The sequence below is a fragment of the Mandrillus leucophaeus genome, unplaced genomic scaffold (assembly GCF_000951045.1).
Source record: "Mandrillus leucophaeus isolate KB7577 unplaced genomic scaffold, Mleu.le_1.0 Scaffold499, whole genome shotgun sequence".
Lineage (NCBI taxonomy): Eukaryota > Metazoa > Chordata > Mammalia > Primates > Cercopithecidae > Mandrillus > Mandrillus leucophaeus.
Genome location: NW_012105353.1, coordinates 472,740 through 486,011, shown reverse-complemented (window position 1 = coordinate 486,011; position 13,272 = coordinate 472,740). Strand labels below are relative to the sequence as shown.

The 13,272-nt window shown below is 36.7% G+C and overlaps 1 protein-coding gene across 4 annotated transcripts in view; it reads right to left on the bottom strand.

Moving 5' to 3' along the window:
• The window catches only part of RPS6KA3 (ribosomal protein S6 kinase, 90kDa, polypeptide 3), a 114,232-nt gene that overhangs the window by 35,623 nt on the left and 65,337 nt on the right, over positions 1-13,272 (bottom strand). For all 4 annotated transcript variants that reach the window (XM_011995781.1, XM_011995782.1, XM_011995783.1 and 1 more), the window contains 6 exons: positions 9,496-9,576; positions 8,612-8,691; positions 7,909-8,015; positions 2,922-2,959; positions 2,256-2,398; positions 574-644 (listed from right to left, as the gene is read on the bottom strand). In XM_011995781.1, the coding sequence (XP_011851171.1) occupies positions 574-644; positions 2,256-2,398; positions 2,922-2,959; positions 7,909-8,015; positions 8,612-8,691; positions 9,496-9,576 (520 nt within the window). The remainder of the gene's footprint in view (positions 1-573; positions 645-2,255; positions 2,399-2,921; positions 2,960-7,908; positions 8,016-8,611; positions 8,692-9,495; positions 9,577-13,272) is intronic.

Here is a 13,272-nt window from a genome sequence, read left to right as displayed (position 1 = left end):
ATAATGTGGACAGAAGTGAAATAATGGGCATCCTTGTCATATTACAAATCTCAAAAGTAAAGCTTTCAGTATTTCACTATTAACATGAAGATAATATGAGTACTCTAAATCTATGCAGTCTGTTCATATTCAAACCATGTAATATTGATGAATTTCTTAGTTATTTCTTATACTACAGCCAACACTCTAAAATCTCATTTTTTTAGTGTGAAACATTTATTTTATTTTACTTTTTTTGAGATAGAGTCTCGCTCTGTTGCCCAGGATGGAGTGCAGTGGTATGATATCAGCTCACTGCAACCTCCACCTCCCGGGTTCAAGGGATTCTCCCACCTCAGTTTCCCGAGTAGCTGAGACTACAGGTGTGCACTATCACGCCCGGCTAAGGTTTGTATTTTTAGTAGAGATGGGATTTCACCATGTTGGCCAGGCTGGTCTCGAACTCCTGATCTCAAGTGATCCATCTGCCTCGCCCTCCCAAAGTGCCGGGATTGCACGCATGAGCCACGGCGCCCAGCCTGAAGCATTTATTTTAAAATCTCATCAAAATATCTATATTAAGGGAGTACTTACTTAAGAATCATAGTCATTGTTTCTTTTCGATCTTTTCCTTGGAAAGGTAGTGTACCAGTAAGCATTTCAAACTACAGAAAGGCAAAACAATCAGAAGTATTAGTCAATAAATATAAAATCTCAAGGTCAGAAGGCAAAAAAAGCATCATCTTAATTATATTCAAATATTTTAAAATTGCTATGTAATAAGTGTTTTCTATTTCTACCATATTCGTTACTGAAGTTCTTGATAATTCCTAAAACAACTGAGCTATACAGTTTTTTTTTTTTATGGAAATCAATCACATTTTTATTTTTGAGACAGGGCCTGGCTCTGTAGCCCAGGCTGGAGTGCAGTGGTGCAATCTCAGCTCACTGCAGTTTCTATCTCCTGGGCTCAAGCAATTCTCCCACCTCAGCTTCCCGAATAGCTGGGACTACAAGCCTGTGCCACCATGACTGGCTAATTTTGTACATATTTTTTTGTAGAAACGAGGTCTCAGTATGTTGCCCAGGTTGGTCTTGAACTCTTGGACTCAAGGGATCCTCCCCCTCCAGCCTCTCAAAGTGCTGGGATTACAGGCATGGGCCACCATGCTCAGCTTCAACAATCACATTTCAAATGGCAATTTTAAAGTGTAGATATGTGAACAATTTGATAAATATGCCAATTTCATATGAACTTACATTTTATTTTTTTTGAGACACAGTCTCACTCTGTCACCCAGGTTGGAGTGCAGTGGCACGATCTTGGCTCACTGCAATCTCCGTCTCCTGGGTTCAAGTGATTCTCCTGCCTCAGCCTCCCAAGTAGCTGGGATTACAGGTGTGTGCCACCATGCCTGGCTAATTTTTTGTAGTTGTAGTAGAGATGGGGTTTCACCATGTTGTCCAGGCTGGTTTTACAGGCATGAGTCACCACGCCCAGCCTAATTTTTGTATTTTTAGTAGAAACGGGGTTTTACCATGTTGGCCAGGGTGGTTTCCAACTCCAGAGTTTAAGTGATCTGTCTGCCTTGGCCTCCCAAAGTGCTGGGATTATAGACGTGAGCCACCGCGCCTGGCAGAACTTATTTTATTTTTTTTGAGACGGTGTCTTGCTCTGTTGCCCAGGCTGGAGTGCAGTGGCATGATCTTGGCTCACTGCAACCTCTGCCTCCCAGGTTCTAGCAATTCTCCAGTCTCAGTCTCCTGTGTGGCTGGGATTACAGGCGTATGCCATCCTGCTTGGCTAATTTTTGTATTTTTAGTGGAGATGGGGTTTTGCCATGTTGGCCAAGCTGGTCTTGAACTCCTGACATCAGGTGATCCACCCGCCTCAGCCTTCCAAAGTGCTAGGATTACAGGTGTGAGCCACTGCACCCGACCAAACGAACTTATTTTAAGGGTCACTTACTAATAGATTTCTGGACCAGTTTCTCCAAAAGAGTAAATACCATTAATGCTTTAGATTGTTATTATTAGCAGGAAATCTATGGTAATATATATATATATATTTTTGCCTTTTCAAATTAGGACGAGATAGAAGCAGCTAATAGATTTCACAGTCCTTCTATACTGCATATAATAATTTTTCTTGGTTACTTATTACATATGGTATAAAATAAAGAAAATAAAACACCAGTTTCTTTAATATTCACTGCTAATCCTCACTTAACAAACAACCTCCTTCCCCCGAAAAAAACCCCAAATTCAAACCTTACCATTAACACACCAAAAGACCACCAGTCAGCACTCTGAGTATGACCTCGACGATTAACTACTTCTGGAGCCATATACTCCACAGTTCCACAAAAAGAATATGCCTTCTTTTCATGGTCAATAGACTCTTTACTTAGGCCAAAATCTGCCAAAACAAATATAAATATCCTACATAAATTTGCACATGTAAATTTTAAACTTTGAGTTCTGACATTAATCATTTAAATTTTCTAATACAAGTTTTTTTCTGTTTTTGTTTTTTTGAGACGGAGTCTCACTCTGTCGCCCAGGCTGGAGTACAGTGGTGCCATCTTGGCTCACTGCAACCTCTGCCTCCCGGGTTCAAGTGATGCTCCTGCCTCAGCCTCCCAAGTAACTGGGATTACAGGCGTGCACCACCATGCCCAACTCATTTTTTTGTGTTTTTAATAGAAATGGGGTTTCACCATGTTGGCCAGGCTAGTCTTGAATTCCCGACCTCAAGTGATCCACCTGCCTCAGCCTCCCAGAATGCTGAGATTACAGGGATGAGCCACCACGCCTGGCTCTAATACAAGTTTTTAATTTTAATACACTGTATTACTCAATATTTGTACCTCAATCAACCTTAAAGGAAAGTATATATTGTAGGAGAAAATATTTTAATAAAATGAGGATTTTTTTTTTACCTGTTAACTTGATGTGACCTTCTTCATCAAGAAGTATGCTGAAAAAAACAAAGAAAATCTTTTAAGAACACTAAACAGAGATTTATAGAAGCTAAGACTGAAATTACATCCTTAAGCATCAGATCACCATATTTATTCTAAAATATTGCTTTAGACTGTGAATAAGATGGCAAAGGCAAAGGAGGAACAAATTATTTTTTGGACACACATTTATAACAAATCCCAAAGGCAATGCCATAAACTTGTATTAATATGCCAGGGGTACTTGAAAATTATTAGGAAAAGAACCAAATCACCTGTACTCTTCCCAGCTGCTCTTTCTAATGCCTTTCTGCAGACGTAGTTTGACTAAATCCCCTAGTGCCTGCATTAATAGACAGAGGGTCCACACATTTAATTCAAAAGCATCAGACGTGTCATTCTCTTGGTTATTTTATTTTTCCTTTTTTTCCTTTTTGTGGAGAACAGGGTCTCACTACGTTGCCCAGGCAGGTCCTGAACTGCTGGGCTCAAGCTATCCTCTTGCTTCTGCCTCCCTAAGTCCTGGGATTATTCCCTAAGGTGTGAGCCACTGCGTGCCCAGCTGTCTTGGTCATTTTAAAGGTATCTGACTCAATCATTATTTCCTTATTATTATTTTTTTTCCTGACACGACCTTTACACAATCTTCTTCTCCCACCCCATACTCCTTGTTTTTCATTGATCCCTTCCTTCACTATACATATTCTCCAGGTTTTCTCTCTTCCCCAAAAACTGTGAGCTCCTAGAAGGTTTGACCTTATTCATCTTTATAGCTCAGTGTCTGGCAGTGTACAGTACAAATAAGAAATGCTGAATGAATAAGGCCTGTTTGCAAAGGGCCTACAGGGCATTCCAAATAGTTTGGGCTTCTTCTCAAGGACAAGGGAGACCATAAAAGGTGTACATTCATGGAGGGTAGAGAAATTTACAGAGAAAATAAAGTGCATTTAGTGAACTCACTGGATCATAATAAAGAACAACTGGAGAATGACACTCACATTTCTGGCTTGAGCAGATACTTGAGTGGAGAGTAATGCTATTAATCAAGGAGCTACAGAAAGGAGAGAGTACTAAGCTGTAAGCCAATAATTGTGTTAAGTTGGTGCAGAAGTAATTAAAAGTAATGGCAAAAACCGCAATTGCTTTTGCACCAACCTAACATTTCTGGATAGGTATGGGGTCAAGCAATAAACTGTTTCACTTATATTTAAAGCTATCCCACAATATAGGCATTTCCTTACTTTTAACTAAAAAATGTGCAAGTCAAATTTTGTTACAAAATTTTACTATAACAAAAATATTACCAACCTTTCTATTTCATAAATGCAAACATAATTACAACAAAGTTTACCACTGAAGGTAATTCAGTAGGGACATATTTTTCAAGTTTCTTTCATCACAAGCACTTGTTATGAAAAATATTAGTATTGATTATGCTTAATTATGAAGAGATCAACACATTTAGAGAATATAAACGGCATTATTAGGTACTATAGAAATCATCCTCCCTTCTAATGAATACACGAAAAACAGTTCTAAAAACAAAACAAACTTCAAGTCATTCTTGGTAATTCTGAAAGAAAAAAGGATAATATGGCTGAAAGGGCATTAGTTGTGCCTTCTATAGCAAATGCATTCTTTTAAGATAACCATGCTTATAGTGTATCTTTGAAAGAAAAAGTCAACTGTATCATTCTCAATAAACAACATTCCTTTTCAATGGTTACTAATTATTTTTAGTCATATTTATTATAACAGAGTTCTAGTTTAAAAGAATCTGAAAAACCCTCAACAGTTCATAAAATATTTGGCCTAAAAATTTAAATTCCTCCCAAGTTCTGTATGATGGTATTTACTTGTATGATTTACCAAGTAAGTGTTATTTCGAATTAATAGCATCATCTAGACATGTATGTTTAAGATCTTAATATAAGCAATCTTCTCTACATCTGATCTTATTAAAGCCTTGAGACAAGGCTCATACTTTAATATAACTTTATGACCAATGCCAATACAATGGTCTATGGTAAATATATTCAATTAAATAGTATAAAACACATTTTTATGAATGTTTAATCTTATGTTTATAGTAATTTTTCTAAGGACTATATACTTGAATATTCATTCTCACCAATAATTATATTTTGTGTCACAATAGTTATAAGTTGGGAAAATAATCAGGAAAACTCAGCAGTTATTTGGGGAATAAAAACAAAACCATATGAAACTTATCCAAAAACAATAAAAAACAAACATAAAATATAAAAGTATAACAATTTCTAAACGATCACTTAGAAGAGTTCCAGATGAGCATTTCCCCTCTTCCGGTGTTAACATAGAATTTACATTTCATACTAACATTTTTTTTTTTTTTATTCTGCTTTAGGTTCTAGGATACATGTGCAGAACGTGCAGGTTTGTTACATAGGTATACACATGCCATGGTGGTTTGCTGTACCCATTAACCCATAATTTACATTAGGTATTTCTCCTAATGCTATCCCTCTCCTAGACCCCAGCTCCTGACAGGCCCCAGTGTGTGATGTTCCCCTCCCTGTGTACATGCGTTCTCACTGTTCAACTCCCACTTATGAGAACATGCAGTATTTGGTTTTCTGTTCCTATGTTAGTTTGCTGAGAATGATGGTTTGCAGCTTCATCCATGTCCCTGCAAAGGACATGAATTCAGCCTTTTTTATGGCTGCATAGTATTCCATGGTGTATATGTGCCACATTTTCTTTATCCAGCCTAGCATTGATGGGCATTTGGGTTGGTTCCAAGTCTTTGCTATTGTGAATAGCGCTGCAATAAACATGCATGTGCCTGCGTCTTTATAGTAGAATGATTTATAATCATTGGGGTATATACCCAGTAATGGGACTCCTGGGTCAAATGGTATTTCTGGTTGTAGATCCTTGAGGAATCGCCACACTGTTTTCCACAATGATTGAACTAATTAACACTCCCACTAACAGTGTAAAAGCGTTACTATTTCTCCACATCCTCTCCAGCATCTGTTGTTTCCTGACTTTTTAATGATTGCCATTCTAAGTGGTATGAGATGGTATCTCATTGTGGTTTTGATTTGCATTTCTCTAATGACCAGGGATGATGAGCTTTTTTTTCATATGTTTGTTGGCCACATAAATGTCTTCTTTTGAGAAGTGTCTGTTCATATCCGTAATATTCAAAATTCTTGATAAATATGATGGTTGTACAACTCTGTGAATATACTAAAAATCAATGAATTATACACTTTTCATTTTTTGAGACTGAGTTTCACTCTTGTCACCCAGGTTGGAGTGCAGTGGCACCATCTCAGCTCACTGCAACCTCCACCTCCTGGATTCAAGCGATTCTCCTGCCTCAGTCTCTCGAGTAGCTGAGATTACAGGTGTGCGCCTCCACGCCCGGCTAATTTTTGTATTTTTAATAGAGATGGGGTTTCACCGTGTTGGCCAGGCTGGTCTCAAACTCCTGACCTCAAGTGATCCACCTACCTCGGCCTCCCGAAGGGCTGGGATTACAGGCATGAGCCACTGCATCCAGGCAATGATTTGTTTAACATATGAATTACAACTCAATAAAGCTGTTTAAAAATATTCCTGGTAGAGCAAGGCTTGTGCTTATATGCTTATAAAAGGTGGGGGGGACCCTTTCTTACTCAGTGGTAAACATTAACAAATTAAAACAGAAGTGTGTACAATTTAAATAATATCCGCTTCTTGATGACTGTTACTATCAAACCTGTGGGAAATTTGCTCAATCTCACACTTAAAATTTGAAATTACATGGAGAAGAAAATTTTCGATAAATGGTATTTGGGGGAAAGAAAGGGTTAGCTCTATACCAACCCTCCTACCAAAAAGTTTCTAAAAAATGGAGTTAAAAGAAAAAAAAAAAGAAACTATAAAATTAGAAGGAAAATATCTGATCACAGAACTCAGGAAAGCCTAAGAATGAAAGTCAGAATAAATCACAAAAGAAGACTGGTAGATCTGCCTGAAGAAAAAAAATGCATAAATTAAACAACATAAAGTTAAAATGGAAAGACTAGAAAAATGTAATTTTTTTTTTTTTTTGAGACAGGGTCTCACTCTGTTGCCCAGGCTGGAGGTGCAACGGAGCGATCTTGGCTCACTGCAGCCTCAATGCGCCAGGCTCAAGCAATCCGCCTACCTCAGCCTCCCGAGTAGTTGGGACTACAGGCGTGTGCCACCATGCCCAGCTAGTAGTTTGTAGAGACGGGGTTTTGCCATGTTGCCCACACTGGTCTCCAACTCCTGGGCTTATGCAATTCAGCCTCCCAGAAGTGCTTGGATTACAGGTGTGAGCCACCATGCCAGGCCAAAAATAACATTCCAAAAGAAAAATGAACAAAGGCCATGAGCAGAAAATTCACACAAAAATACAAATTGCCAATGAATGTAGATTTCAACCTCATTAAAAATTAAAAAATGAGCCGGCTGTGGTGGCTCATGCCTGTAATCCCAATACTTTGGGAGGCTGAGGGAGGTGGATCATCTGAGGTCAGGAGTTCGAGACCAGCCTGGCCAACATGGTGAAACCCTGTTTCTACTAAAAATACAAAAATTAGCTGGGTGTGTTGGCAGGCACCTGTAATCCCAGCTACTCGGGAGGTTACCACAGGAGAGTTGCTTGAATCTGGGAGGTGGAGATTGCAGTGAGCTGAGATTGCACCACTGCACTTCAGCCTGGGCAACAAGAGCAAAACTTCATCTTAAAAAAAAAAAAAAAAAAAAAAAAAAATCAAAGAATGCACACGAAAACAGTATTTTTTAATTAAATGAGATTTTTAAAGTATGAAACTACAGTGTTAGCAGAGATGTGAAGCACAGGCACGCTAGGGTAATACTGTGGAGTTTCATGAAGTCACTTGATTTTTTTATAATCTCCTCAACAATTATATTACATTGTATTCAACTTAGTAGCATGATTCCTTACTTTTCTGGTTTTAAGTCTCTATAAATTATTCCCAGGCTATGTAGATGGTCTAAAGCAAGTGCAAGTTCAGCCAAGTAGAATTTGACATCTTCTTCTGTGAACATCACCTAGAATAAAACAATAATTTTTCTAAATTTATTTTCTTTTTGTGTCTGTAATTTTTAAAGTTCCACTCTAGAGTTTAAATATCCTAAAAATTTTATAAATATGATAATTATACATAGCTTTGTTTACAATTTACTCATGAAAGAAATTTGCAAAATTATCTAATCAGTCAACCAATCACTTACTAAATACTAACTATACACTATGGGAGAAATAATTTTACATTTTGTTGTTAAGTAACAAGTAAATTCAGGTTGTGCCACTGTTGTCCCATGACAGTAACATTTTAGAAATGAAAAGTGATCTTTAAAATGCACACTTCATTTCCAGTACTAATTGTTTAAGGATAACTTGATACATTATTGCTTCTGGAAAAAACTATAAAAGAAGCAGAGTTAAGACAAAGACTGTTTGTCAATTTAAAGTCCTGCTTTCAGAATAAATTCAAAAGGTAGGAAAAGAACTCTTTTTGGGTCTGATTCTTTAAGAATCTTGTGCCACTAGAGAAAATACAGTAAGCATAATACTGAAATATAACAAAGCTTTAGTTCAAACAGGATGCATATAAATAGATTAAAAATAGAGATTAATTATATACCTCTTTGGATAAGCGTGTAAACAAATCTCCTCCCCTGAGAAAATCCAAAATAAGATACAACTTCCCTTCAGTTTGAAAAGCTGAATGAAGAAATGAAAATTTTCATTTAGTTCACCGTAATGTTTTTAGGCTTACATTAGGTCATTCACAAATGAATATTTTAGCAAATTAATTATATCAAATGTCCAAACTTACTTTTACTTAGAAGAAAACCACTGATTTATCTTAGTTTCCATGTGGAAATGTTAAATACAGCGCTTCTTATTATAGAATCACTAGATTTTCAACAGGCAAGTCACTCAGGAATACACCAGTTCTAAACCCATGATACATAAGAAAAACTCCTAACAAAAAACGACTTACTTAACTACGAAATAACATACAAAAACCATGCCACTAGCTACAGAAAAAAATGTGGGTTGGTTAGGTTTAATCACACATAGTAAGAATCATCAGACCTTTACCCACTGAGAAAAAGCATATGGCTTTGGGGAAAAGAACAGCAGTGACAATGGTTTTAGGATGTTCACATTAGGGATCTCTTTGGCCTTTGGGGTTGGCTAACACATATAGGCTATAAAAGGCTAGCATATTATTATTCATTATTATTACAATAAAAAAGCAATAATTATCATTACCTGTTCCTATGGCTACCACTCAGAAACTAACTTTATAATATTTTTTAAAAACAAAAGCTAAACACAATAAAAGCTTCTAAAATTTGTCTAAGAAATAATGGTTTAATTTTCATGACTTTTTACCATAAAAGATCTGCTAACCACATACAAATATATATATATATATTTATATTAGTTTATCTGAATGTCCTCAGGGATTCTGAGGGATGAGGTGAAGGGATGATGTGGGAGATGGTTCATACTTACCATAATGCAACTTGACAATAAAAGGATGATTAACCTCTACCAAGATATCACGTTCCATTTTTGTCCGAACTCGGTCTCGAACTATAAAAGATTGTATGTATGCTACATTGTAATATCTTTCAAAGATAATCTTCAAAACAAATTCTTTTTGGTGCCCATGTTAAATAAAATTTTGCTTATGTGTACTAAAACGTGAATGTTTTGTCATTCTTGAATTTACAAAATAAATAATGATATCTTTTACTACATTACATAACCAAAGGAAGTAGTGTATATTTATAAAATCCATGCTTTTAAGTTGGAAAAAATACAGAGAAAATATTAGGTATTGGCTTTAACATCAAATGCACAAGTATTTTAATCACAGCTGTGACAAATGACAAAAAAGCATGCGACTTTTAAAAAACAAGGCATCCTAATAGTAAAACATAAAAAACAAATAGGTTTCAACATTCCATCAGTCCTATCAATCAAACTCAACAAACATTCATTAAGCATACCTAAAATGGGGCAGACATGGGGTAAAGGACAGTTATATCCAAAGAGGTCTATTTTGAGGGAGGAAGAAAGGAAGCAAGAGGGAGAGAGAGAGAACATACTGTGGTACAGCTGAAAGAGCAAACGTTTTTTGGAGTTTAGACAGAAAGATATGAATTCAGATCTGTGCAATCTTTTTTTTGACAAAAACTTAAGCATCACAAGATCTGTACAATCACAAGCAAGATACTTATTTAAATTATTTGAGACTCAGTTACCTTTCGGCTATACAATGGGGATAACACTACTGTAGCTTTGAGGAGCATGTGACCATTTGAGATAAGGTATGTACCTAGAGCCTGGTATGTATGAGATATTCAATTAAAAGGTAGCTATTGTTATTATATCCAAAGTAGCACCATGAATATGATTAAGGGATAAAATAATTTACTACCAGCAATGAGTACTGCGGGATTCAGAGAAGGGCAAGATCCGTCTTACTTGCATAGGAAGGCTAGAAGAAAGATGTAGGGTCAGGGCGCAAGCTTTAAGACTTTTGGAGGGGATATTTAGATGGGTAGGAAGGATAGGCCCTAGAAAACAAGAGTCTAAGCACGGAGTACCCAGTGCAAGCAAAGACATGAAGGCATGAATGATGAACAAGAAGGAATCAAATGAGATTTACTACTGTGCCAAGGTGAAATGGGGAGGATCCAGACTGACAAGTTGGAATGCCAAGATGAATTTACATTTGACCCTGTGAGCAAAGCTTTTATTCAGCAACCAAATATTTCCTGAGCAAAGTGTATGTGCAATGCACTAGGGATATACATACAAATAAGATAATCTTCAAGAAGCTCATGATCCAGTGGGAAGGACAGACAAGTAAATAAATGATTATAATGCATTCTAAGTACTCTGAATGGTTATATGAAACATTAAAATAGAACGAATAGGAGACTCTCTGGTGGAGGGAGAAAGTTGAGTTGGTTTTATTTTCAGTTTAGGATGAATGCAGATATTTAAAATATAGAAATAAGACCTCTGGGGAAAATAAACAAAGCAGCTAAAAAATGCCCTATTTTTTCCATTCTACCAGTTTTCTATCACCAACTGGGAGATTTTCATGCCACTGACTGAAAATGGGCAGATCAGAAATAGGAATCAATTGCTCTTGATGTCTATGCAGCTCTTTTAACTGACCTGTCCAGTTAGTATATCAAATTCAATAGCAATCTCTGATTTCACTACCTTGCCCTATTGATACAACTCTGGTGTCTTCCTTGTTATATCTGATATGCCCTCTTTTTTTTGAGATAGGGTATCACCGTCGCCCAGGCTGGACTGCAGTGGTGCGACCTCGGCTTACTGCAACCTCCCCCTCCTGGTTCAAGCGATTCTCCTGCCTCAGCCTCCCGAGTAGCTGAGATTACAGGCTTGCGCTACCATACCTGGCTAATTTTTGTATTTGTAATAGAGACGGGGTTTCACCATGTTGGCCAGGCTGGTCTCAAACTCCTGACCTCAGGTGATCCACCTGCCTCGGCCTCCCAAAGTGCTGGGATTATAGGCATGGGCCACCATGCCCAGCCTGATATGCCCTTTGTACTTTGTATGTGAGTGAAGTTTATCACCAATACCTGCTGATATTTCTAGTTCTAGTCTAGCTTAAATCTATCCTTTTCTCATTATTATCACACAATTTTGGATTAGTTCCTATCACCTTAAAGGTGGATTCCAAAGTCCTACATCTTTCAGTAAGTATACAAGGCTTATCACTTAAAAATACCTCCTCTGCTCAGTAAGCAGCAAAAATATCCATCGATACATGCACTGTATATCCCTCTTCTCTTATTTTACCACAATGAAAAGAACAATTATTTGGGAGTCAAGAACTACAGTTTAGTGGCTATACTAATAACTAGATGAACTCATAACTACCTTGGTCAAATAATTTCATTTCTCTGGATTTCCTGTTTCCTCCTCTATAAAATGAAGGATTGGAACCAACATGATTTTCTTGAGAGATAGTTTTCTCTTCAACATTTCCTTATATGTAACATTGATGAGACCTTGTTTAACTGAAAATGAGCAGTGAGAGTCCTTCACTAAAGAATTCCTTCATTTTGTCTAAGGTAGGCCTGTGTCATAATTCTAATCTCGTTTCTTTTGTTTATGTAAAGACCTAGTGACAATTCTAAATCATCCTATCATGAGGAATTTTGATTAGTATATACTAATTCAGAAGAAGGCATGTTTTATATTGGCCAGCTTCTAATCCCAACACAGAATTCGTTAATACTAACTCATGCTGGCAAAGCAACTAGATTCCTCTGAAATATTTTTTCTTCTAGAGTAATTATTAGATTTAAGCCCTTCTTGACTGAACATGAGAATGAAGAAGAAGAAATGTTGTTTATGTTTCTAGGACTATGTATTAAGAAACCTTTTTAAGCAGTTTACAAAAGCTTTTAGACAAACAGACCACTTTAATAGGATAGAAGTCCCCACTAACTTTATCTAACGTTATTGACTTCTGTTTGGCCCCATTTATCGTATTAATAGGAACTTCAAAATGGGAAGAGACTTCTGGTTAAACATGGATATTCTACTCTCTACATTCTCCCAAAACCCCATGGAAATGACAATAATGGAAAAATTGCATCAACTCACAAGGACAGGAAGCAATAGTAGAAGATGGGTAAGTGGTAAACTAACAAAGCAGACCAGAGAAAGCTAAAAATCTAAGCCTAAGGAAAGGAAGCCAATGAAAAATAAGCAAATTCTTGCCATTGAACTCTTTCCAATCAGCTTTCTAGCAGTTGACTCTTAAAGAAAAGATAGCAGAAGATCCCCAAGCATTTGGATAAAGGCTCTAAACATGAAAAACATCAAAATAAACAGAAAAAATGGAATAAAGGGAAACAAACAATATGAGGAACAGAAGATAACTTAAACACAACACAACAAAACAAAACTCATTCTTGTAATTTATGTCCATTGTGGGAGCAAAGGTAATATGACACCTCACCCTTTTTAAAGCTTCTTGTTCTTGTTTAAAAAGGGTGGTGGGGTGGAGGAAGGAACAAGTATCCTCAACAAATAAACTACAAGAAAAAGATAAGAAATAGAGAAAGAGCTCATAGATGAAAAGACTTAAAAAGATATCAACCAATTGCAAAGTTGAGACCTTATATGTATGAATCCTAATTTAAACAGACTGCATAAAGAAACACAAATTTTAATAGTAGGGACAACTAGCAATGTGAACAAAGACTGGATATCTTTATGCTCATTTTT